This window comes from Falco biarmicus, chromosome 5 (genome assembly GCF_023638135.1).
Source record: "Falco biarmicus isolate bFalBia1 chromosome 5, bFalBia1.pri, whole genome shotgun sequence".
NCBI lineage: Eukaryota > Metazoa > Chordata > Aves > Falconiformes > Falconidae > Falco > Falco biarmicus.
Genome location: NC_079292.1, coordinates 59188590 through 59215942, shown reverse-complemented (window position 1 = coordinate 59215942; position 27353 = coordinate 59188590). Strand labels below are relative to the sequence as shown.

The window sequence follows — 27353 nt, the reverse complement described above, 5'->3', positions numbered from 1 at the left end:
CAGGAAATCTCCCCCTGCAGTGGACAGCTGACTAGGAGGCGCAAGCAACTGGTGGGACGATTATCAAGCTAGCTTGCCTCATTAGCTCAGGAGAGAAAGAAAATAATGCTTTATCTTTAGGAGTATAGGTGGGGGATAGAGGGCACTCATTCCTATTCCTAAGCATGTTGCAAGGGCCATTTCTTTTTCTCTTGTGACTGATAAGATGGGATGATGTTGAAAAGCACCTGTTTGGAAAGTTCAAAGGATTTCCAGAGTAGAAGAAAAGAGAATCTGAACCTAAGCTGATGGCTTGGGGGGGGGGGGGGGGGGGGGCGCTGCAGGGTAACCTGGGTATTGCTGGTGAGGGAGGTTTTCACGTGAGACACCTTCCTGTATGTGAGAGAAGTTTATAGGGTGTCTCTCTTGCTAGTAAGTGGCACAAGGGACAGGACAAGTATTCATCCTGCCGATTATTTTCTTAACTACATAACAGTACAAATCCAGTGTGCTTGTCACAGATTTCAGCCTGAAAGCAGAAAAGGAGGATAACTGCCCCACAAACGGGATTTGCCAACAAGAAACAACTCTTCCCAGGGCATTTTTCACCTGGGTCTGTGAGGAGCACACCTTCTCCTCGGATGGCCGTGCTCAGAGCTCCATAAATCTGTGCTGGCTGGGGGATGTTCAGCCAGTGGAGGGGGGTTGGTAAGACTTCCCCCCCTACACTTCTAATTCTGTCTTCCCCAGACATGGGAGCACAGGTCTTGGTCCCAGGCTGATCAGCAGAGGAGCAGATGTGTGTGCTTACTTGTGAGTCACTTTTGTTTCTCCTCTTGCCCGGCACTCCTGCAGGTCGGCCAGGCACAGGTGGGGAGAGGCACACACCTTCCCAGCTGCATGTTTCTTGGGGTGCACCGAGAGCTAGAAGAGTAGAAGACTCTCTGCCCTGTAGACACTTTGGCGGGAAGATGATGGACCCCCAGCTGTGTGTTGGCCAGGGGAAGCCCAGCCTGTCTTTTTCCATTGAGGAAATCTTAAAGAAACCTTCTGCCAGCACCTCTCTAAGCAGTGAAACCAGGTACAGAAGTAACTATGCCGAGAGACCTCCAGCCCTAAAAGCAGGGTCACCACTGGCCTTTGGTAAGTACCAGTTATAAGACTCAATAAAAATGCTCCTTTGTTTTTAATCCTTAAAGCTATGTCAATTGATTATGTAGAATTTTTATTCTGTAGCTTTTTGTAAGAATCTGGGGTTTCTCTAGTGAGATGCGAATAATTCATTATATATACAGAAATAAACTTAAAAAAATAATGTGTTTTCAACCTCGCAGTAGACTGGGCTCTGCTGCCAGCCTTTTGTGGGATTTTGTACATTATGAACCCGCAGTGTCATTGGAGAGGTGGGTATGCAACCTGAACAGTTATTGCAGGTAGCTCTCTTCAGTAACAGTGAGAAGTGCTTATTGTAAACAAATACAACATCCTGGTTTCTTTCCCTTTAAAAAATAATACTCATGTTATAAAAAAAAATAAATAATTGCCTGTCATAAGGAAGGACAGGCATTCAAACTCAGGAAGCTAGCCTCAAACTGCTGCAACTTAATGAAGTTGTTGGAGTTTCACTTATATCAAGAGCTGACTGTTGCCTGGAATTACAGCTAAATCTCATAACAGTGCTGTTTTCTGATAAATCTGACCACTCATCCTCAAGCAAGAGAAATGGTCTGTAAGGCTAATGGTAGCTAAGGAGTGTTAGAACTCAATTGCTGGAACAAGAAAAGAGAAAGCATTTGTGTTTAATCATTTCTCCTTATCATCATGGACACTAGGTCCTTTCATAAACTAAATAAAACAAGCTAGTGGAAGACTAGCATGACTTTGATCTTAGCAAACCAGCAAGTGCATTAGCCTTTTTGACTTCGGTTTCCTCCATTTAGTTACTGTGGCCTTGAATGAACTTCTACCCTCACAGAAATATTTTTTTTTTTCCTTAAACAAAAAACAATAGCTCACGTTTTCTGGATTTAGTATTTCTTCTTTTTTTTATCTACATCTTCCATGAAAAGGAAATGTTTTATGTATACAAACACACCCAATTAACTGAAAAATTACCTGTAACTTTGACAGAAAATTTTTCACTCACCTCTTGCTCAACTGCTATCAACAAACCCTAATGCTACACTTCATTTTTTGTAACACAGGGATCCTTTCATAGATCAGGACCCCATTTCCCAGTTCACTGGATGAACCACCCAGTAGTAAGGGAGAGGGTCTTTTTCAAAAACCTGACAGTCCGAGCAACCTTTGCTTATTCACATAGTTTCAGCTTTTTTTTTATGTCCAAACTGTATACTGACCTGGACTGGAAAGCAAACAAGACCTAAACTGGGAAGGAAACTACAGTGAAGTGAGCACCACACTCACCAGTGTAACGTTAGTCACCAGTTGGGTTTGAGCCCAGTCCTACTAACGCTGCCTCTCAGCCATGCTTTGCACAAGATTTGCATTTTCTTGTTCCCTTCTGGCATGGGGTAACTTCACTCACTCTGTACAGAGCTTGTTTCCTGACCATGGGACAGAGCCACCCCACAGCACATCTCACAGCCGTGGGAGACCCAAGCACTGGGGCTGAGTATCTGACCGCTGCTTCTGTGCCATTACCTGCAGCTTTCCATGGAAACCTGTGTATGGGGATGAAGCACAGTGTGCTGCTGAATTTTCACAGAACCATAGGATTACTGAGGTTGGATGGGACCTCTCAAGGTCATCTGGAGGTCCAGCCTGCTGCTCACAAAGACAAACAAAGTTACTGAAGGCCACGGCTGGTGTTGCTTAGTTGTTTCACCACTGGTACTGTTGGAGGACTGCAGCATTTAGAGATTTCCTAAAGTTGCCGGTGCAGATCAGACCTGAAGAACAGCAGACTCAGGCCATGTTTTAAATACAGTCCTGAAACAAGCGACAGCTTTGTAACTTGTAGGGTGGACAAGGACATAGCTAATGCTGGTGCAAGTGTAATGGGGACAGTGTGCTGAAGGAGCCCAGGAGCCAGATTGCGAAGGGGAGGAACGTTGGTGTGAGCTCCGTGGCAGTGATTTTTTGTGAGCTGAAAGTCTTTTCCAGAAAGCCCATGGCAGTCATTTTTTGCCACTGGATCTGAAGTGAGACAGATATCACCACTGAAAATTTAGTCAGCGCTGTTCATAAGGTGGACCATAGAACTGCATTTTAGCAACAGGAGACTTTTCCAGGAACAGAGAAGTGTGGCAGAGATTGGACCTTTCTATATTAAGTCTGTTTCATGATCAATATGTTGAAGCCCTGTTGCACTGTGTGTCTTGGTTAAGCATGCTGCTCTAAGCACAAGGTCTGACAAATCTGTAAGCAGGACATGGTATGTTCCTCCAATTGCATTACTGCACCGCCAGTAGTCTCATCCCAAATTGTTCCACCTGAGAGTACAGTCAGTTTTTCACCTTGAAAGCAATGCAGGCAGAACAGCCAGACCTTGCCTTTAACTTAGCTTCATCACCTAAGCAGAGAGAGGTAGCAAGAGAATATAGTAACCCTTCTCTCCCCTGCTAGAAAGTAAGGTTGGATTAATAAACTTAAAGCAATGTAAAATGTTAATTAATGAAAATAGTATACACATGAAGATTCACTTAACTGCCACTGGAGCTAGGAAAACAGTAAAGCTGTAGAGATACTCCAAAATGTTGTTACACATTGCTTTTGCAATTGGTCAAGGATATTTAAAAAAGAGAATGAAAACAAAGCTTTTTTACTGTTGGTTTCTTACTACCACCAAAGAGATACCTAAACTTACTACCCTTTGCTTTTCCAGCAGAACTGCCAATTTTGGCAGATAAGGTTTATTTATTTCAGAAGTGCAATACTCTATGCTGTACAGCTTGGGATAATTGCTGTATTTCGTCAAAGTCTTTCAACTTCATGCCATGTAACACTGGCATTAAAGAAGTTGTGTAAATAGTAAGCCATACCTCATTTGGCTCAGTGCTGGCCAAGGTCAGGGAACCGAAATGAATTAAGGAACTTGTTGGAAATTCCAGGATAGGACACAAATCTATCTGCTTTCCCAGAACAGCAGCAGCAATGAAGAAAGCACTACAGGTCAGGGCTGAGTTATATCTTACTATGAATTTTAAGAACATTTTCCACACCCCATATGGTATGTATCTGAGCCAAGCCATGATCCGTATGAGAGCAAGAACTGGCACCACACACATACTTGTGGCTACCATAAGGTAAATGCCCAAGCTAAAAGTTATCATCAGGTTCGTCTGCTGATCTAGGCACTCTTAAGTATCGCGATCACACTTGTCCTGAAGTCTAAATGTAGCCATTAAGAGCAAAGGAGACAGGTATGACCAGAGGACCAGGTGGTGTGGAATATCAGAAGTGAGGGACATAGAAAAAGCTTACCCTGGAGCCCTTTCCCAAGAAAACCCAGGGGTGCTGGACCAGATGACTTCTAGAAGTTGCTTCTAACCTAAATTATTCTATGATTCTTTGAAAAAAAGGATGCTGTGATGTGTAGTGTCAGGCTTTCGTGGAAAGCTGGGGAGGACTTGATCATGTATGAGAAGTTCTCTGGGCCTGACTCCTAAGTTCACAGGTTTTTTGTGAGTATAATGCCAGTGGGACTTGGAATAAGGAGTATGCATTCTTCCCAGGAGTGTGCAGACTTCCTAGTTGCAGTGAGTTTGTCCACAAACTGATTTGTGAGTTCACTGCACAAACACAACTACTGGGTGATCTGGAACTCCAGCTGTTGATCTGAAGTCTACAGAATTTTTTGAATTTTTGAAAGACTTTCACCCAGTTAAAAAAAGGAGTAGTGAACAAAAAGACATTTTAGTATTCAGTCTATGCTTTTCATCTTTTTGTCACGGTGCCTAGAAAGGGTAACCATGGCCTTTGTAAGGGACACAAATAAACACCGAGCAAGTGCTGATCTCCTCCCTAGTGCCAACTCTTTCATTTTAAACAGAGAAGACTAGCAGGTCTATTTCAGAATAAATCCTTCTTCTGAAATCCCTGGGAACTTGACTTCAGTGTGCTTGAAAATACATGTGAAATAATTGTTCATTTCTCCTCTGATTTCTGCCAGTGAGGTTCCACCAACAGGAGGTCCTTTATCAAGTCAAGGAGAGCTTGGAATGAGGAATTAATAGTAAAAACAGTAACAGATACAGAAACTGTGTCATTCTTCCTGTGTTATGCCCCATTACATTAAGGATATGCAAAGTAATATGAATACAACTGCCACTTCATGCACTAATATCAATAGGTGATTGTTTTTTTCACCCGTAGCAGCACTCCACCCAGCTTTATTGCAGAAGAGGAAACAGCTGAAGGAATATAACTGAACAGACACCACCTGGCCAATATCACCAATTCACCCCACCTATTACAAGGAAAACAATCCACCTAAAAAAAAAAAAAGGGGGGGGCGGGAAGAGGTCTAGAAGGAAGAGAAGAACAGCACAATAAAAAGATACTTGCATTTCTCAGTGGCAGACTCTTCCCTGCTCACAGCCTTAGTAAGATCTAAAAATCACAAGCTGTATGCCTACAACAGGTCTTTCTCTCCAGTGATTACACAAAAAGGCTTAAATGGAACTTAGGCTATCTGAAATAGCCTCCTACTTCTAAAAAGAAATTTATTTTACTATCTATCTGGCCTGAAATTTCCCATCCTTTCCTATGTAATTGAAAGTCAAGCCAAAAAGACAATTTTGAGTCACAAGTAAAAGTCATTTCTTTGCATGACAGTAAGAAATACCTCACTTTGTGCCAGGCTGAAATGTCATTGCCATCCCTGGGGAAAAAAAACAACACAAAAAAACCCCCAAAAACCCAAACCTGCATTCCCTGGAGGAAATTTTACCCCATGACAATTTGTAGATATTTTTCAGAGATCTCTGCTGGAGTCACATGAATAAGCACCAAAAAATACTGGCTGGCCTAAAGAGTTACCACTGCGGTCTCCTTGCTTGTTCAGGACAACAAGGACCAGAGAAGGTTGTAATGAAAACAGGACTAGACCTTGGGAATCCTAACTTTCAGATATGTGCTTTAAACTCAGTATCACCTACTTTCAATCTGATCCTCCAGAAAACTTCCTTGATTTTTCCAGCCTCTCTTTAAGCTTCATGCCACTGTTGTTTGCTTCTTTGACCTCAGACAACAGATCCTCCCACTCCTTTTTACCATTTCACAGAGATATTTCTATCTGCCTGGGACAGTCTTTCATTCCCTGCCTGTTTTCTCTTCTTTAGTGTATAGTTATTCTGTCCACTCTCATACATAAGTTGTGTTCACTGCTGAGGTATGTGAGCATCTCAGAGAAAAATTTTGGGGAGGAAAGTTGTGTAAGAAGGATGAAGACGTGTCCTCTATGATTTAGAAAATGCCAGTGTTATTCTTAGAATGCTTTAATCACTGCCCATAAGAGCACCTTGCTTGGGTACCCTTATATTCTTCATTACTGTAGGGTATAAGCACCATCAATTCCGTAACATACTAATTTTCACAACACATCTAGCAAGGAAGTGCGACTTGTCCTTAATTTAGAGACAGGGGACTGAGATAAAAATCTGGGGTTAAGAACCTATGCCAACACTGATAGCCTGTGAGTTCTTGAGCAAATCATCTAACCGAAGCCCCATGCTAGTGACCGATCCCAGGTTTATCCTTCTCCTTTATCCCACAAATACTGTTCAAAACCTCCCTGTTTTCTCACCAGAAAACTCAAACCTAGTTGATCCTAAAGGAATTAAATGAGTCCCATTTTGCACAATATGCCTCAAACACAGAGGTAGTCCCCGTACCAGGTTTTTAAGGTCAGCACGGCTGGAGACATGCAATTGTGTTTAGGAGTTTACCCAAAGATTGGTGATAATTTGAAAAGTCAACATTTGAACAATCATCCTTTGTTGGCATGAGGTTTTGGCTAATTTCCAGAGCTCTTGTAACTGTATTTTCTTCATGTCAGTGTCAGTCCTCTGTAAAATTCCTATTGTGTGGGCTTTTACTGAGGCCAGAATTGGGCATTTTGTCTCCAGATGTTATAACTGTCATTGCTTCAAGGCTGGTTACAAACAGAACTTGTTATTTGTTCAGAAAACAAAAGTCTGACAAGTCTAAAAAAGTAGAGGCTTTGCCAATGCTAGATACTGCACCAGAAGTAAAATATATATTCAAAAAATTGAGTTTCTTCCAGCATAACCTGTTGGAGTTCACACTTGCTGGTATTTAGATATGAGAGGAGAGAGGGGACCAGCCACAGGTGCTGCAGACCCCGAAGCCTAGATGTGGGTGACTGCTTAGGAGTGCAGTCCATTATTCCGTTAAGATTTTAATGTTCTTTGGTGGTAAAAGCAGACAAACCTGTGCTGTCATATTCACTTCAGGGTCACAATAACCATGGAATCTAAATTCCCCAGTGGATCCATTATGCTTAAGTGTTGCCTTTTACTCTGCCTTTCTAAGCAAAGAAATCCAGACATGGAGGAAAACTAGAACAAATTCTAGGTTTGCCATTAAAGCAGCACAGATCCAGTTATCTTGTCCGAAGAGTCAAGCCTGAGCCTTGATTGCATCTACCAAAGGCAGCGCATATAGCCCTCAGAATCAGTGTTTATGGTGAGGCTTTAATGTAGAAAAGAGCAGGTAAGAGAATGGGAGTATTTCGCATACCTCTGTTGGGATGCTAGCAGCCACAGGCAGCCCACTGCCTTGAATCATGAGGCTTCCCAGCATGTTATGTTCCAGTCCATAGCTTTGCAAGGGCCGCTTACATTTATCAGGAAGAGTAAGGACTCATAATACATTCCTGAGGGCTGAAAACTAACCTGAAAGGTCTTTGCAGTGCCCCTGCTACACACAGAGGTGACAATGAGAGTAATAAGGCAATACTATGGCAGAAGAAAGATTGTGGCTTCTGTGACCAATTTCATCGCTAGTCAGGGTCAGGTGTCCTAGGACATATCACCACTGGTTACTGCTGAGATTAGCTTCAGCTCCTGCTGAGATTGATTATAGCACCCATGCTCAAATCTAAACTAACTTTATGGCTGCACTTCATGAAAATGGGCCAATATGCACTTCTCTTATGTTTGTCCTGTCAACAAGAGTGTGCAGGTGATTTTATGAAGATGAGTTGGCTGTCAGTACCTTCCTAGATATCACCGGTGTCACCTGTTACAAAGGTAGATGGTAAATGCTGACAGCCTGGGCAAAGGCTGCCTTTAGAATTATCCAATGCCTAAACCTGTGCAACAGGCAGCCCAGATGTAGAAGAAAGGACAAATGGACCTGAACCGGGGAAGACACTGACCTTTGGCCTATTCTTTGGCCCATCTTCCTATAGGGTAGAGGTACCTATGGAGACATTTAAGAAAGGACCAGGTTTTTAAAAGCATTTGGCATCCAGCAAATTCCACGGCAATCTTGCTGGCAGATTTTCAGAGCAGCTCCACATGTACTGTACTTCTGACTTCTTCAGAAAAGGCAGCCACTGATTTGGATACTGACAGGGAAGCTGAGCTTTCTTTATCATTTCGTTGTGCCTCCTTACTTCTACAGTCCTTTTTTGAAAATCTCCCACGAGGACCATTAGAAGTTTTAAGGTGGAAAGAAGCAGAGAACAGGCTAGATTTTGGGGTTAAATTCACCAGGATCATGCCCTTTGCAACCTGGGGTCATCTTGGCACTGATGCACAGCACAGAATGATAAAGGCCATTCTAAATATGATCAGGTTTGAAAGGTAAGGTATCTAGACCATACCTACACTTCTTTTTTTTTTTTCACAGAAACTGGAAAGTGCACTGAATGACAGTTGCTTTATTCAAAAAGCACATCACAACTCTTGTGCTGTGTCCTTCACAGATTCCAGCAGCTGGAGTCAGTTAGCCTGTGACTTACCTTCAGCTAAAGTGCTTCTCCCTGCCACATGTGCTACACCCATGTCCAGGGCAAAGAGAGTGCAGGCAGCTCACTGCAGGAGACCTACTGACAGCCCAGCCTCCCTCCTGGGCGAGGACACAGGACAGGAACACCTGCAAGGCAAAAGAAAACATGAGGAAGAGGAAGATCAGCTATGTGATTTCCCAGCAGAGCATCCACTTCACGGTGAGTGCCTCTATATCCAAACTTTCTCCCAGAGTACCCAAAAACACAGCTGTTACCTTACAATGATGTACATGGCAATACCTAGCAACAGACGCCAGAGATATTTCTACTGCTAAGCTCCTGGCGGAGTTACAGGGATGGTTCTTCAGTCTCCCCACCAAAAACATGGAGACCCACACTTTGAAATAAAGATTTAGCTCAGGCCTGCCAACCCTACCAAATTTAGTGACAGGGACTGCTTTGGGTGTTTATTACCCTCCTACTTGGGGTGGCAATCTACCGAATCACCAGGTTCCACAGCCAGGCTGTGCAGCGCCCGTTTCCTGGTACATGGGTGCTGCGCAACAGGAGGAGTGAGGCGGCTGAACACGCCGAATCAGCTCGATGTGTTCTGTACACCTTGGACCCACTGTACAGGTGATGAAAAGGTCACCAGCATGTGCGCAGGCAAACTGTCGATGTGGAATAGGTCTGGCACGCAGGATGTGTCAGGCACAATTTTCAAGCCTGGCCCATGTTGGTAGGTCTGCTAGTTTTGTTGCTTGTGAGCACTGGTAAACAGAAGTCTTATCTCTTTCACCAAAGCAAAGGACAACACAAATATACTTTGCCAATATGTTGCACAGAGACTTTAAGCTAGGTGGGATACGTGGTACCTGAAAAAGCCAAGCTCCTAACAGACAGACTGCAATTTATTTGTAGCATGTGGCAGAAACTGCTTTAAGTTCTTTGAGTTTTAGGAAAGGTTAATACGGATGATTGTACTACACCCCAGGGAACAGGTTCTCAGTAGCAGCAGTAAGGTGTTTCCTGCATAGTTTGTTATTATTCATTCCTTTCTGAAAGAAAAAAAAAAAAAAAAAGCAATTTCAGTTAAGTGCTAATGGGCTCGTATGACCGCAGATGCAGGGTTTCTTAGCTGGCTTCACTGAGATCTGCACATCTTCCTTGGCTCATACTCTGCAAGCTGGCAGAGGAAACATTTCTTTCTGTGAAATACATTTGAAAGAAAAGCCTTGTTCCTGCTGCTGCTGCTGCTGCTATGGTACACATGAGTCTTGTGACAAGGTGCTGTCACCTCCTCCAACTGCACAAGACAGCGTCTCTCTTCATACGGAGAGAAGCCTTGTAAGATAACCAGGTATTTTAGCCTACCTCTGCCCTGTTAAGTTGCACCAGGTGATGGCAGTAGGGCAAAATAATGTTGCGTCCTTGCAGAAGAGCCAGGGCTGTATGTATCTGGCACTCGAAGTTGCCTGTGAGTGCTAAAAAGGAGTGTATTTAATGCAGGGAGGGAGTCCTCAGTCACAGGGATCACACCAGAGCTGGGAGGTGGCTTTCCCAGGGTGACAGAGGAGGGAGGTGGCTGTCCCCACTCAGCACTTAGCCTCATTGACCAGCGCAGTGACTGGCACCAGCCCCGTCAACAAAGCAGAGGGGACAGCATGTAATTATCTGCACAAAACTGAGGTAAACTGAACTGGCCTTTTCAATAACAACTTATATTGTAAAGGCATTTTAAACAAAATTCCTCTGTTCACTGGTGGCAGTGGGGTTTTGAAAGCAAGCAGAGGTTTAATGATCTGCCATTTTCTAGGCTACTGGTTCCTGTAGTTGCTGAGCCTTTGATAGAAACTGGCTGCGGGAGGGGGGAGGATCCCAAAGCACTGGATTGGCATTTTCCCTGTGGTGCACAAACATTGATTTCGGATCCTGTTCGTGCACTGTGTCATTCTTAGCAGGGACCTGGAGGCCTGGGTTTAAAATCCTTTTGAGCATCATAAGCTTCATCCTCTTTCCTCTACTTTACATTAGGGGGAAAGAGCTGGCTGCTCTCTTTTCTCTGCCTCTGGCTGTGGCTGGAGTCACCTTTCCCAGATGAGGTCAGCAGCAGCACCTGCAGGAGAGGTAGACTGCACCATCCCTGGAAGCAGCCTGTAATCCTTACACCTCGAGCTGATAGCAATTTCACTTCTGTTTCCATGCCTATTGACTCTGCAGTGTTTCAGACATGTTTTTGGCATGGTAGATATAGGGCAGTTATGGGTCCTAACAAGGCACCCCCAGGCAGTGCCAAATGCCCATAGCATATGCCATGGGTGTCCCCAGGACTTCCCTCGCATTCACACCGAGGATGCCTACAAAGACCCAGGGGAATGGCACCAACCTCAGCCACGGCAGTGCTGTCTGATGTGAACAGTATCCAAAGTTCTTGGCTGGGTGTACCCCCACCTCTTTCTCACAGGCTGCCTCTCTATCTATAAAACACCTGCATATTTGTGAGGAAGGGCACTAGGCTCTGACTAAGCACTCACATCTGCATAGTTGTCAGGGAGCAGAAGAAATCAAGCGTGCTATGCAATCACCTTGGAGGTGGGAGGGCTGGGGTTTGTCTGATGTTTTTTTGGATAGGAGGAGAAGGATGAAGAGGAGGCTGTGACAATATGCCCTTCATGGGCAGGTGCTCTGAGATAGCAAGAACACCCTGACTGTGACCCTGAGTGTGAATTTGGAGCATATTTCCAGGAAAGCCTGTAACACTGCAGTGTTCCTAAAAATTTGCTTTTCCCACAAAATGTTTTCTGCAACTAAGTGGTTTAGAAAGGCGGTGTCATTTAAACTAAAGCGATTTATGCCCTTATCAGAAACCATTTACAGGAAGCAATGCCTCTAGCACTTTGAACTTAGAGGCTGCATTGTAAGCGAAAAAAGAGAAAAGCCCTCATATCCTAGAGGCATGCTGACAGCTGGCATTTAGTTTTGCAAAGCCACCATTTGAATTTGGAAGCCTTCATTCTGAATGTTGGGTGATTTCACCTGTGGCCTTCTGCTCAAAAAGCTCAGTGGAACTTTTATGGAAAACCTGGTTCTTGGGAAGCAGCGCTGATAAAACCCACTTTAGAAGGAGACCATTCTGAAAGAGGACTGACTTTGGAGCTGTAGGTACAGACTGTGTTTAGGCCAGCTCTCTGTGAAATGATTAATTGCTGTTTTGCTATGTGCAACCACTGTCGCTGCCAGGGTCTTCAAAACTTAAGACCAAGCAGGGCAAACTCTTGTGACTGTCGGTCAGCATCACAGAAACATGTTCACATAAATGCCCATGTTAAATCCTGAGCTCAAATTTCCTTTTTAATTCCTTCTCTCTGCTCTGTGTGACACCCTTGGGACTTGACCAGTTGATGACAGCCAAGCAGGAGCCTGAGAGGATTATGTGCCCCCATGCCTGCCTGCCCTATGGCCACCCCTGCTGGAGACTGCCACACACAAGATCCCAGCTTAGTTCAGATGCTCTTGGGCAATTGTTTTGCAACGTCTTTGACATATGCTGGGTCTGATTGTATACATTTGTGTGTGCACTGTAACTATTTACATCCAAAGGCAATGATGAGTGTGCCATCCTGTCCTCTGCTCCAGCAAGGGAGCAGTTAGTGTCTTGGCAAAGCCAGATAGCAGCATCACCTTAAGACACTGGCAGATGCCTGGTCTTACGGGATTTCTTCTCTGGGTAATAATTCAAGTACAAGGTAAATCAGGCTTCAATAAATGGAGATGACTCCTAATCCCACCAGAAACAGGGAGTTTCAGGCCATGGGAAAAACTGGACTATGTTATTTCCTGCAGCTCATGTCTTCATTATTCACTGTAGAGGAAGCTGCCATAATGAGGCAACATCACCCAAACGCTTCCATAGCAAAAATTATCTGCACATTGCTGACCGGGAGCTCAGGCATCTTTTTATTAATCTAATTGTTATATTATTACGATAGCATCTTTGATCCCAAAGCATATTGACAAATTCTGGTGGGAATTATCATAAAGACAACAGGAAATGTAGAGATTATCTCAGTTCTGGAGACCTTCCAGTGTAAGTCATGTCCCTCTGTACCGATGCCAGTTGCAGGCATCTTTAGCTTAGCGTTTATGTTTTCTCTGAAGCCATAAATTCATTTGTACTGTTCATTTGTAGACAATATGGTCAAATCCATGTACCCCTGTGAAGCAGCATGGTTTATCTCTCGCAGAACAGTCTTCTCCCCAGTATGGTGACTTATCTTAATGCATTTATAAAACACCCAAGAGACAATGAAGCACTGTATAATCACAATCCCAGATAAATATCGGCTGCCCAGAACACACCAATGGGACTGTGAGAAAGGGCACAAGCATCCCATTGTCCTGCCAAACAAAAGGAAGCAATTCTAAATGAAAAGGGAAAGCAGGAGGAAAAAAATAGATGCCTATATATATAATTTGGCTGCCATTAGCTTTCTTACCAGTCTTCTGTTTATCAGTGTGAGTAGCCCCTGCAGCCCTGTGTCTGTGAAGTGCAGTATTCCTATATACATTTGCAAATGCAGGAGACCATTGACCTTGTTTTGGTGAGTTTACCTGAGGCATTGTTGAAGGCTGGTTCTTTGTTTTTCTCCCTATTTGAAGACTGACTGTTTATAATCATACCCTGGATATTAAATGAAAGGCATGAAACCTGAATCCTTTATTCCTACCCTTCAGACTCTGTTCACACAGAATTCTCACTGATACAAGTACTGAAGAAAGCAAAGCTGTCAGCAGTTGGGGGACTATCATAAATTCTGTTTGTGTTGTTTCTTCATGGTTTTAGGGTTTTGGGGATTTTTTAGTTAAAGTAAATGTTAGCATTCAATGCTTTCCCCAAGCAGCTCCTTCTTTCCTGGGAATTTTGGATCCAAAGGGTACCTTACACAGGACTCAGAGGTTAATTTGTTCCTGTTAGTCAAATCTGCATAATGTGACTACTTGCAGAGTTGATGGCACATCTTGATAAGTTTATTTCAAAGGTATTACAAGCACTTATTGGCTTTTCTTAAATTGTCTGAGAACTTTTCATTAAATCTCCAGGATTTGGTACTTTTAATTACTGTTCTTTGAAATTGAGGGCAGGCCTTTTACCTATTGTATTAGCAAGTGTTTTATGCTGAAATGGGAAACAGCAGAGACTACGTACTAAAATAATGATGGAATTATGCTTTCTAGGAGAGAGTGCAGACTCTGAGGCAGGGAAGTAAACAAGCATGCCTGATTGATGTCTAGAGGTTTGCAGGTACAAATAACCACAAAGACTAGCAATAAAGTAGAAAACAGGCTGTCTGTGCAAACTGCAATGAGCTCAGTTTTGTCCATGGGCAGATGGCCAGCTTCTGACAAAGGAGGCTGACTACAGAGTCAACTAGAGTGGTAGGGAACCTGTTTCCCCTGGTAGGAACCATTATTGTATTAGGGTGGCCACTGCTTTTAAGGTGAAAGTTGACAACGGTTGAACATTCACAGAAAGTACATTTCAAACTTGAGATTTAGCTGAACAGGGAAACTGCACACATACCTACCCCAAATCCACCTTGACCTGAAGGATTCATGAAGGTGCAGGTCTGGATACAAAATTGATATCAGGTGATGGAAATTAACTCACACAGCTGTCAGTTGGGGTCCCTCAAACCATGGCCTGCATGCTTCTTCCTCCAGATACTTCACTGACCACTGGCTGTGCCAGAGTTATACACAACACCATTTCAGGGCAGCAGCATTTGTAAACACGATCATAATTTTGCTGGCAGATGGGAAGGGTTAAATCACGAGGGGCTCAGGCTGATGGTGAGCACCATCCTCCGCAATGAACTGTCCACCTGAGTGGTTTCATACATACAATTTACTCCTTGCCAACTCCTCTGACAAGCAGACTAAGAAACTCCCCTGGCCACCACTGTACAGCTTGCTTAAACAGGTTTCTAGCCTGGTATTTTTAGCATTCCTGTTCACACCACCTAAAGTCTGAACCTCTCTGCATTTCAGCCTTGCTGTCAGGTAATTAGGCACTGTACTCCGTGCCAGGGTGAAAGCAACTCTCCATCAAGGAATTGTGGACTAAGGGAGGAAGTCAAGCCTTTAAAAGTTCAAGTCATGCTGCTCTCTCTTAACTTCAGCAACGCCTGAACGGCCAGCAGCTGGATGCTAAATGCTGCATTTTACTAGCAGGAGGCTGTATCCAGAGCACATTGTACCTATCCAATTAGGATCAGTCTCACTAGCTACACCAGTCCTTCTTAATGAAGGCTGAAAAAACACTTCAATAAAGATTAGCCACACTGCCATACTCCCACCTAAATATTGCAGTGCAAGCTCTTTTGAAAGCCATGAGCCACCTCTTTAACTAGGAGAGGGACTGCCACAGGCATATCTCTGTACACAGACAAGCACGTTTTGTCCTGATGCCATCAGCACTCTGCAATAACTCTTTGATAGAGCTGCAGTTGTTGGTTGTGGGTTTTTTTTTGCTGTGGGCTTGGCTGCCATGACCAGAATGTCACCTCACAAAAGAGCAACGTTCAGAAAAGCCACTAGAAGGAACCAGCTGGGAGACCTATATATCTGTAATTGGCTGAATTAAAAAGAAGAGAGAGCAGAACTTATTTTAAAGAGGCTAAAAGAGAAAAACAGAACTTAACCAGATATAATGAGGCTCTTTTTCAATGCTCCTGAGTTTCTTTCTGAGAAAAAAATGATACAGTCAACTTTGTTACATAGAGAAAAACATATTTCTGAGGATATGTAGATAAAGCCACTTGCTTATGTAACTGCTTTCTCTCTTCTTGTCAACAAAGAAGCAAAATCTTTGGATCTGGTTATCGCATACCATGAGAGGGTGCCTGTCCAGAAACGACAAAGAGGATTGCAGCAAGATAAACTGATCCTACCAATTTTCATCTACCTAGATTACATGCTTCAAAGCAAATACGTCCCAGCACTGACTTCAAGCCCTTCTCTTGGGTTTTCAGTTCCTCATGCCTCTAGTGTATGCACCCTTGTAATGACCCCAGCTAGGCTTTATACAGTCTTAGGCTGCTAATGAACTAAGCACAAGTGGGAGGTGCAATCGCAGAGGTCTCACTGAAGTAGCATTTATCTAGCTGGTTCAGGTATGCAGGACAGCTGAGAAACAGCAGTGCAAGGTGTACCGTAGGCTATTTGCCTGCTACGGACTATAGCCCAGAATAAATCTGCCCCAGTATGGCATTGGCAGCTGCACATCTACGAAAGTCAGGTGCAAGCAGTAGTCTTTGGTATTGATTTGTTTGTGCCACTAATATCTTGTAACTGTGCTATACTGGTTAGTGGAAATAAGCTGTAATATGCTAAGCTAAAACTGTGTAAATAAGCTATCAGACTCCTTGAGCTGTGCGTAGTATTAAAGCCTTAAATTCCCTTACTTTTTAGGAAAGGAGGGATGGGGGGGCTTCAGTCCATGTAGATATTTGGAGGTCAGAGATCACATGATAAAGTAAGTTGGGAAGGACCTCTGGAGACCACCTTGTCCAGCCCCAACTCTAAGCAGGGCCTGCTTAAATCAGATTGCTTAGGCTTTTGTCCAGTCAGGTTTAGAATATGTGCGAGGACTGAGACTTCGCAACCTCTCCAGGCCCATGTCAGACTACCTTCATGGTGAAAACACTTTTTCCTATTATGTAATCAGAATTCCCTTGTTGCAACCTGTCCCCTTTGATCTCGTCCTTTCACTGGCACCTTCAAGAATCTGTATTTCTACAAAGTTCAAATGTTTCAACTTGCTCCAAGTCCGACCTAGTAGTAAAGCCAGATCTGCAGAGGACAAATGGAGCCTGTTACTAAATTTAAAGGAGCTATACTGCTTTATCAGCATGGAGAATCTGCCTCTTCCAATGTCAACAGTAAGGTAATGTATAGACAGCTGTATCTGTAAGCATCTGCAAATGCTGACATATTTAGCTGCCTGGTATTTTCAGGCTTGGTTTCAGCAGCCAGCTAACCTGCAAATGACTTTCACAGAGCATAAAAGTACACTTGAATATCCGCAGCTTTTACATAGAAAATAGCTCAGGAAACTCAGGCAGAGTCTTATTTCCCCAGAGACTCTAGAGCCACGTTCGTAAAGCCAATGTTACACTTCCAACACTTTCTAGTCTTATATCTTCCACCCACATTCTTTATTAGACTGTAATTCTGAATGCTGTTGTTTGCTATGGGATCTCTAAGCTAAAGTCCCAAGGCAAAGGGGAGTATCAAAACTACAGTCAGAGAAAGTTTCATCTTGCAAGAGAAAATGTTAACACAGTCCCAGATTTTTTGTACTTTTTTATAGTTTTTTTTGTTTTAAAAGAAAAATAGTATTGCAGATTACTTATAGAAAAAAATGCACTTTTCTAGATTTCTACTGACAAAAGCCTTGATTAGTTCACAGGAGTCAATTTTTATAGCAATGCCATTTCATTTCCAGTTGAAATCAAAGCCTGTTCTTCAGTCTCCACTGGCCCATAGCTGATCTCAAGGTATTGTATTTTGTTTAATCTGACGAGATTCAGCTTTGAAAAATCCGGGTTCAGTAGGATTGACACTTCTGAGCACTGTGTAAACCCTTCCCTTACATAAGAGTTGTCTGTAAAACAGTTCACTTTTCAAGAAGGAAAAATGTGTAGGATGTAAGAGTGAACTGATAGGGAGTTTCTTCTGCCTATCACCAAGTTATCTGGGTCATTTTCACACCAAAGAAGCTGATATGAGACAACAGAATCTCACAAGCCTATTCTCTCTGAAGCCATGCTCTCTAGTCCTGGGCACTTCTTAGCTACCAGTGGAACAGTACAGTAAGAGATTATCTTGCAGATCCATTCCCCATCCCATCTCCATCCCAGTTTAAAATACTGTGTAGTTCAAGGCAATGGATCCAGCTCTCAGGCACCACAAAATGTTCCATCTCAGCTAAAAGTGTCTTCCCAAAGTTACACTAGCTATGCACAGCCTTTGTCTTCTCATTCTCGTATATTCTTTTCAAAGTAGACTTCACAGCTCGTTCTAGACTCGTGATCTTTACTACCGAGTTTGTTCCATACCTTGGCCCTGTAGAGATGGTATTGCATTGCTTGTAATAGCTGATTTTTGGAGTCTAAATTGATTAATCCAATGAACTCTCTACCAATTATCCTGCCACCACCCACAATTTCTTAAGTTGGTAGCCAAGGATAGATGTCCACATTATCATCTCTGTCTCTGGTATGCATGAACATACTTTGTGGAGAAGTCATGCAGCTAGCATGTTCTAATCATGTAAATCACTCCTAGCTCAGCTAGCAGCCTCTGGTTTGGGCACTAAAAGTCTTGCCTTAGCTTTGGTTCCCCATCACAAAAAGAATATGATAGCTGTCATCATATGTGCTTACAGGCAAGAACTAATGGTTGCTGTTTGCATGGTGCCTGCTGCTATGAGGTCTGATACAGCTGGTCTTTAACATTTTCAATGCCATTATGGACCCAGTTCAGTCATCCCAATTCTGCAGAGTCTGGTTAATGCATGAGACAGAAGGGATTATACTGGACTAGATCATTATATGTATTCTGATGGAATACAAAAGTTTACCTGGGTTTTTTTGTTTTTTTTTTTAAAAAAGTACATTGGGGCTTTTTTGCTAATTCAGAAATCTTCCAGGAGACTGCAGGTTTGTTCTCTGTCTCCTGAAGGCTTTCTTATTGCTGGAAGGTACATGGACTGCCTGAGCATACAAAACCTGGCAGGACAAGAACCCTGCCAGCATCCTAGATGTTTATGTACAGCTGGGATAACAGGAACAAGGAGGAAGTCACACTTTGAGCTTGGATCTCTTGTTCCACTCTGGAAATGCTGGAGGTAGACTGCAGCTTCTCCCAGGTTTGTGGAGCCGTTCTTCTACTCTGGATAGAGGCAGAAGCTCAGCTCAGTGTTCAGGGAGACACACAGGACATCTCAGGGAGGCCGCAAATTTCTGAGACCATGACAAGGTCAGGGAAAACTTCACTTGTTGAGATCTGCTATACGAATTGCCCTGTGCTAGAAAAATATAAACGCCATACATTGTAATGATACAAATACAACACAGAGATTCATTACTGTATGACAGAACGTGAGGCGCTTGACGAAATATCAGCTTGGTACTCAATCTAACCTGCCTGCTGTATCTTCCAGGAGGATATGGGGGCCAACCCCCACAGAGAGGCATGAGGTGAAAATCTTGCAGATAAGAGACACCATTATGAACTGATAGCTCTATTATATCTACAGGGGACATAGTGTCCTGAGATTCATGTTGTCAGCATGGACATTTCCCTTTTAATCCATATAGCAATAAATCCCCCTTCCAGACATCTTTTGGGAAGGTTCAAGTCGATGCAGCTTTGTAATCAGAGCTTCTTAGGAGAGGGTGCTCATTGCTATCCTCAGCATAAATGCAAAAAATATTTCTCATTTCAGATCTCTGCCCCAGCAGTGCCAGCAAGATTCAATGTAAATAACATTTTTCTCTTGGGGCTGAAGCCAGTGCTGCAGTCTAATGAGTAGTGCTTTGATAGGTCAGTGAAAAGTCTAATGATATGGATTTAACTGTGTTGGACATCAGCTTTATTAGGCTGTTTCTGAGATATGGGAGTATTGACAGCATTTATGATAAATGATGCTCCTCAGTTATTCTTGCATGACCGGTTTCCTTTCAAAGTACTCAAAAAGTTTAGGAAAGATTAAATATTCATAATGGAATATATTCAGTTACTGGTCCCCAGGTATCATGTCCTAGGCATCTTCCTACCAAGTCAATGGGCAGAATTTTTTATTCCTTATTTTCTGTGTCAACAGAGTCACAATGAAGTTTCAATTAGAGAGTGAAAAACATCATTTTCTGGTTGGCACAGAGCCCAATTTATATTGGCTGAGGTGTTTAGTTACCTTTTTCACTGCTTTAGCACCTAAAAGGAAAATTTTATGCTAACCGTCGAACAAAAGGTGGGGAAAAAAGTGCAAAGTCTCTTTGAGGGACTAAGCTCACCTTCTCTGGTTAACTGTTCCCATTAGGAAGTGTATGCATCTAGTTACATAGTATGAACCGGTAGTTGTCATCAGAGCATGGAAGACCAAAAGCAGTTACTCAAAAAGGTCATTTTGCCAAGCAACATGGTTTCATTGCTAATTACTTCAGGTCATCAAGTAGCAAGCTCATCATAGTCACTAGGGATATTACAATTTTTATGCTCCTATCAGGCTTCAGTTTTCCAAGCTCAGTAGAAAAAAACATGACTCACAACATTTGAAGCCTAGCTTTTTGCACTGGTCTTTCAATAGCAGCTGGAAGAGACTCAATTTGTGCATCAGAGAGGATTCCAGCCTTGGAACAAGGCTGAATTCCACATTCTACATAAACCTCACTTCTGCTGCTCCTTTCTCCTCCTCCTTGCAAGATACCAGCCCTTCAGCATAATTTCAGAGTGACCTAGCCCTTACTCTAACTTACACCAAGCAGCATACAGAGTTCATGATCTAAATAAAATGTCCTGGTGTAAGAAGGCATTTTCAAAGCTGTAGGAATGCTGAGGGAAATCTTTAGTGTGGTCACAGCACAGTAGGTGGAGGCATACAGCAATCTAAGGGTCCCCTTAGGAATTCACAGCACACAAATTCCCCCATATGCTGCTCCATAGGTTTAAGACCTTACAGTTCTTAAGGTTAAGCTTGTTTAAAAGTCCCCACACCACAACGGTGCAATCAGAATACCATGGCTTTTCTTTGTAAGATAATATTTCTAATGCCACTGTCACACTGCAGTGCAACTGCTGGCTCTCCGTAAATACTGCCAAAGGAGTGGTATGGGAAGAGAACAGTGGTCAGTCAGTCTGGAATGGTTGACTTCCCTCCACAGTGTTCACGCATTTTGGGTATTCTGATCTTGCTGGCATACAGGAGGAGAAAATTAATCAAAACCGATACAGTGATGATGGAATAGAATAATACCTCAGAGCTTGAGGAAAGCTTAGTAAGACCAGTATGACAGGAAAAGATAGGGATGGAAAATCTATGAGCTGAGAGAAAGATGGTGATTTATTACAGGCATGAAAACACCACGAAGACAAAAGGGAGTATGTATTCTTTCATTCCGTTTACATTAAGGGTTTCTTCACAAATAGCTAATAAGGGATTATAAGTTAGCAACAGATGTGTGCATGTGACAGAGGCAAAAAGGGGTCAAAGTTTGGTCCAACACTACAGGAATTTGATGACAAACCCATTGCAGGGTTAGTGTGGTTAAAATACATTGAGTTTTGTAGCTATTGACAAGCTTTGGATCCATGGAATTAGCACTGCAAATGGGCACTTCTGACTCACTCCTTGAATGATAAAGAAGTTCATTCACATTCACTGCTGGGTCAGGAGACAGTCACCTATGGTAAGTACATCTCTAGAAGGTGTTGGAGGTGCCAGACCAGCTGCATAGCAATTTACAGGAATTGCTGGATCTCTGAATCATCTTGTGGCCCCGTGGCCTTTTCCTATAAAATGTGATATACACCTTTCCTTGTTTGCACAGTTGAGAGGAAAGGGAAACGGAGAATCCGGACGACGTTCACAGCTGAGCAGCTCCAGGAACTGGAGAAGATTTTCCAAGTGACTCACTACCCAGATGTCCATATTCGCAATCAACTGGCAGCAAAGATAAACCTCCCAGAAGCCAGAGTTCAGGTACACTGTGTCTCCAAAAGACTATGCTCACTGCACCAATTCTTTCTTCAGAGAACATTCTTAATAGTTTATGCCTGGGTGACAACGCTAATGAAATATGTGACCTCTCTGTTACCTTGCAGAGGAGGCAAGTATCACCATTCTCCTTTTACAAATAGGGAAAAAAGTATTTGTCACCCAGCTGGGACTAACCAAATGGGATTAATCAAAGGGTTAACAGGAGCTCTAAGCACACTAAATGCATAGCAAATAGGGGTTCCGGATGGTTATGAGCAACCTGTTGGCCTCTGTAGCAACAGAGCAGCCATTTATGAAAATATTTATTAATCGTTTATCAACCTTTTACAGACTAATGTACATCCAGTACAAACTGTTATCCACATCCATCTTCTACAGGGTCTCAAAAAAAAGTGAAAATTATTGCCCAAATGAAAATGCTTTCTTACTGCTCTGTATTTTGATATCATAGGCTATAAATGCCCTGGCTGTAATTTTAGTGCACGGAAACTAACCCAGTTCCCTCCCAGCTGTAATGTAGTCTTACTGACTGAGCTCAAAATTGACCCCAAATGTTTACTGCATATGAAACTGCTACATTAAAACATACATACTGCTGTGTATTGGAATTTGGCGTTGTTTACCAGGCACTGTTGTGATAATTTTTGCACAAGGCAGTTTCTGTACTTGCCATAATGCTAGAGTCATCAGTGTACTGTGATGCACATATCCCACTAACAACCAAAGTTCAACACAGAGCAGCTTATTGGCTATGACATGCCTGGGACTATCGACTAACCATGATGATATTGCTTCATCGTTAGGTGACGGGGAGAGTTGGAACAGCGTATCTGTAATACGCCCAGTAGCAGTATCAGGGCACCCACAATGCATTTCCAATGGCATAAAGCACAACCTGGGCTACTAGTCAGTGTTGCCAACAAAACAGCAAATCACATGAAAGAACAGGAAAATCTTCTGTTAAAAAGATTATTTATAATCTGTAGGGGAGAAAATAAAGAAGAGTTATCACGGGAAACATCAATCTAAGATGTACATGAAGAAAGTAAAAAGCCCCTCATGTATGAATTGCAGATGGCAAATTCCCAATTCAGACAGTGTTACATGTGACATAGGAAATTCTACATTTGACCTCATCTTGGCTGGTAAAGGGAAACCGGCCACAGAACTAAAAGTTAGCAGGAACTTTGTTACAAGCTACAAGTTGTTATAATTTTGGTTGATTGCATTTATCACATATAAGCAAAATAGGATGCAGAGAATTTATATATGTTCTTCCTGCTTTGAAAGAATAGTTTTGACAAAGCTAAAAGCAGTGTAAGTCAAATCACCTCAGAAAGGTAATTTTACTGGGGAGAAAAAAAGAGTGAGCAACCATTGGGTAACCAAGTGAAACATTTCATAACTGTGAAAAAGCTTGTGTCCTCCAGTCAAGAAACAAAGGTTATGACTGCTGAGAGGCAGTTTAAGTGGATAGATGGAATCATATCCCTGCATGTGTGCATGCTACATGCAACACAAAAAGAAGAATGCTGGATGAATAAACATCAGAAACAAGGGATTATAAAGAATGAATAAACAAAGCAGAAGGATACAGACCAAAGCTTTGGTCAGAAAAATTAAGGGTCATCAGGAACTCAAAAAAAGTCCATTAAGAACAAACAAACAAACAAGTGAACAATTATATTGATCTGTTACTTTATAGAAACAGTGGGACGGTCAAGGATAATGCAGAAATGGCAAAGGTGTTCAGTCATAATTTCTGCTCTATCCTTGGAAATATGTCAGGTAAGGTGGTAGTATCACACAATGATGATGAAACACTTTCCATAAGGACAATGTTGAGCACCAGCTGCTACAGACAGATATTTTTAAATCCAGACATCTAGGTGACTTACCTCTAGTAGTTCTTAAAAAGCCGCTTGAGAAGCACTTTGGGTCATCTGTGTTGATATTTAATCATCCCTGGAACAAAAGACATTCCAGGGGCCTTGAGGAAATCTAATGTTGTGTCAGTATTTAAAAAGTAAAAAGAACAGCCAGATAATGACTGGCCTGTCAGCCAAACAATTTTTGGCAAAACAGTGAAAAAGCCAGTATGAGTTTCTGCTAATGAAGAATTAAAGTAAGGGTAATATATTTAATGTTTATCGCCAAACTCATCTTTTTATGATGAGATTATTGGTGACAGTTTTAAAATGAAAGATTTAGATTGGAAATAAGGAATAATTTTTTTTTTATTATTAGGGTGGCAAGACACTGGCACAGGTTGCCCAGAGAAGTTGTGGATGCCCTGTCATTGGAAGTGTTCAAAGTCAGTTCAGGCAGGGTTTTGAGCAAGCTGATCTGGTGAAAGATGTCCCTGCCCACAGCAGGGAGGTTGGACTAGATGATCTTTAAAAGGTCCCTTCCAACCCAAACCAGTCTGTGGTTCTATGATTCTATGTTTCTATGTATTTGGTGGTAAAGGTAATCAAATTCATGGTGTGTCACTATAAGGGCCTTGCCTTGGTCCTACACCCTGCTTGTATTAAGAAAACAGAGCAGATTGAGTAGCATGTGCTAGCAGGCAAAAAGCTGGGTCTGGAACAAGTGCCCGATAGCAAATGGGGATGTTTCAAAGGTGGTCTCTCATAGGAACCATTTACTGACACAGAGGTGCATTTGAACTACATGGTCAGTAAAACCTTTAACAATAATTCTATAAAATGGCAAGAAGGTTAGAGGACTGGAAAATAATGAAAAGGCTGATTCAGCAGGCTTCAGATCATTGTTCATGTGTCTGCAAGAGAACAGCAAATGGACAGTCTTACAAAGCACCAAATGGAGGCCATTCCTACAACATGGGGCACACCACCCTCCCCTACATTCTGGTTTAGTTGTCATTTCCTTGGACAATCTGCTGACCACTGAGAAGGCAAATGAGGCTTTTGTGAAATCTCAGGCAGGGTTAAGGAGGCACTTGTCCCTGGATTTAGCACTGGTGTGACTTTTGCAAACACACACGGGAATACTGTGCTGTGTCTCAGTGCCATAGCTCAGTAACACTGGAAAAGTGAAGGTTAGTAGCATGCAGAGAATAAATTCTATCAGTAGCTTGATATCTGTGGAAGACAGAGCGTGGAGTAATTGTTTTAAATCCCAGTAACAGAAATTATGGCTGGGCACTGAGAAATCATTTTAAGGATAAGGGTGTTGGAGAACTGGTTGAGCAAAAAAAGAGTAGTTCAGTCTGTGAACACAGCTTTGCCTTTATTAAAAAAAAAAATAATAATCCCTGAAGTGAGGACTTTATCCCATGTGCAGACTTTGGAGGGAGTACTTCAGAGGTTGAATTTTGGCTTCAGTTCCCTCTCTGCCCTCAACCACTTTGTCGGTGTTAAAGAGGAGTCATTTTTATGGTGCTTTTTCACCATGTAACTCCTGTGTGGTAGAAAAAGAATGGAGCAGTTCATACTGACTAAGCAGTTCTCAAACACATGCAAACCCAGATAAACAAAACTGTCCTTTCAGTAACCTCGGCTACTGCTATCAGCAATATAGCAGAGGGCTCCTGACATTCCCATTACTTTCTGGCCATGACATGCAGAAAGAATTGAGCTGATTCTTATTTGGTTTAAAATGCATACATATTTACATCCAGCAGCATCTGGTTTTGATCACTAATACCTCCTGTTCATGAACCACTCGCTTACATTCAAAGAGCAGGTTCCTAAGCCAGCTAGAAATGACAATGGAAGGGGGATTCAACTTTTGACAGCAATACAGCAAGATGAATTACTGTGGCTGCAGCATAAATACTTACACGCCTCAGCCAGAAGCCAGGCTGGTCAAATCAGCTGACAAATGAAAGAAATTCCCCTAAGAATATTAATTGTCTGTTTTCCAGTGCAAAAGAATGGTGGATAACATACTCGGACTGCTGAGTGATTCCCTTGGGTGTTTTGCTTAGGTCCCTTATGTGAATTTCAAAATGTTACCAGCCAAATACGAGAAGAACCCTGTTACTACATCCCCACTGTTGCAGCCCAGCAAAACATCTAGGTGGGTCTTTTCCCAGCCTGATCACTTGGGAACAGGGTGAAAGAGCCCTGTCATGCAACAAATCACACCTCCTAAGGAAAACAGAATGTCGTGTGCCTTGACTGCTGCAAAGCTGTGACTGCAAAAGGATCTGCTTTCCCCGGAGAGCCCTGGAAGACTTGCTGTACCTTGTACTTGCTGAACAGGGAAATCCTAGCTCTTCTGTGAGCTGCGAGGGAAGAGAGGCTGTCAGAATAGTCCAGAGATCCCACATGCTATGCAAAGTGTGAAAGGTGCTGTGTCGAACCCAGTGTTTTCCCTTAGATTCAGCCGCTGGCTCTGCTGAGCTGGAGGTCAATGTTTTCTCATGCTCAGAGAGTAGGGAAAGTAGTTGGATGTGAGGAGTTCCTCCTTTATCTCCTGTTCATTTCTGTGCCTTTTCTTTCTTGCCTGTATCCAGATCTGGTTCCAGAACCAGAGAGCAAAGTGGAGGAAACATGAAAAATTTGGCAGCTTTGGTGGCCTTCAGAATCTGACAGAAGTTGATTTCATTCCTGCTCCCAAGTCAGATATCACAGTGAGTATCAGAGGCTATGTATAAAGCCACTGAGGGAGAGAGCTGTCCTTCACCGGGTCACCTCTTCACATGGTACTATCCCAGAGAAGGAGGACTGGAAAAGACAGAAATGGCAATATGATGATGAGAAATTCCAGAAAATATGGTCAAATAACATATTTTTTCATGAAATTAAACCTGTTTTGTAAATATGTTGTGAGGTGTCTCTTGCAGGATGATCCTTCCCCATTTTACTTCTAAATTGCTTCCTTGTAAATCATACTTTGGTTCAAGATATCTTTACCATTATAAAATTCCTGAACAGGAAAAAATATGACATTTGCAGCCACAAAGCCATGTTTCTTTATGGACAGTATCTCTTTACAACGTCCGGCCTTGTTAGGCTGACCAGCACTTTTAGTACTTGACCCACATCCTTGCCAGGTTCGGGACAGTCAATATTATCTAGGCTGGCACACAGGCTCTTTCCTGTCAGTTTTTCCATGGGTAGAAAAAACGGTATTTTTGCCTTGATCACACCACTGGGTTTTAAGGAGTCTCTTCTTCTAAACTTTTCTTCTTAATTATTAAGAACCAGGGAAAGAAATAAGGTTGATCATAAATTGTATCTAACTAAAAGTCTGTATTGATTCACCTGAGACTGCATTTTTATTCTTGAAAGGCTCCTAGCTTGATGCCAAGAAAGCTCACCGCTATCATCCCTGCCGCAGGATACTACTCACCGCTGCAAGGGCAGCTGACACCTGCCTGGCTGCCCAGCACACTCTCCTTCATCCCCCACCACTTGGAGCTGCTACCCTTCCCAAAACCATATTTGCTCTTCAATGTCCTTCCCTCTTACGGCGCGCCGCTACCCCACAAGTTTGAAAGGAGCACTATCTGTGCCAGCTCCACATAGAGGAGGATACGGGGGAGTGGGGGACTTTGGGGGCTTGCTTTTGTCACCCATAACTATTTGGGGGGTGAGGGGTGGAGGTGGTGGTTCCTTGAACAAGCCTGCTGAGCCAATGGGTGGCCTGTGGTGCAAGGTCACCTTGCTGCAGGAGTGCCAC

The 27353-nt window shown here is 42.8% G+C and overlaps 1 protein-coding gene across 1 annotated transcript; it reads left to right on the top strand.

Annotated features, from left to right (window-relative positions):
• The first annotated feature begins 950 nt into the window (after positions 1-950).
• Positions 951-27199, top strand: ISX (intestine specific homeobox). The gene is made up of 5 exons (XM_056342153.1): positions 951-1122; positions 8897-9139; positions 21532-21683; positions 26185-26301; positions 26963-27199. The coding sequence occupies exons 1-5, from the start codon at positions 951-953 to the stop codon at positions 27197-27199; spliced, it is 921 nt and encodes a 306-aa protein (XP_056198128.1).
• Positions 27200-27353: the final 154 nt, after the last annotated feature.

Excerpts from the sequence above, each read along its gene's own strand:
- ISX (XM_056342153.1), top strand. The coding sequence starts at position 951 with ATGATGGACCCCCAGCTGTGTGTTGGCCAGGGGAAGCCCAGCCTGTCT. Across the intron at positions 9,140-21,531 it reads AGCAGAGCATCCACTTCACG|TTGAGAGGAAAGGGAAACGG; the intron begins GTGAGTGCCTCT and ends TTGTTTGCACAG. Across the intron at positions 21,684-26,184 it reads TCCCAGAAGCCAGAGTTCAG|ATCTGGTTCCAGAACCAGAG; the intron begins GTACACTGTGTC and ends GCCTGTATCCAG.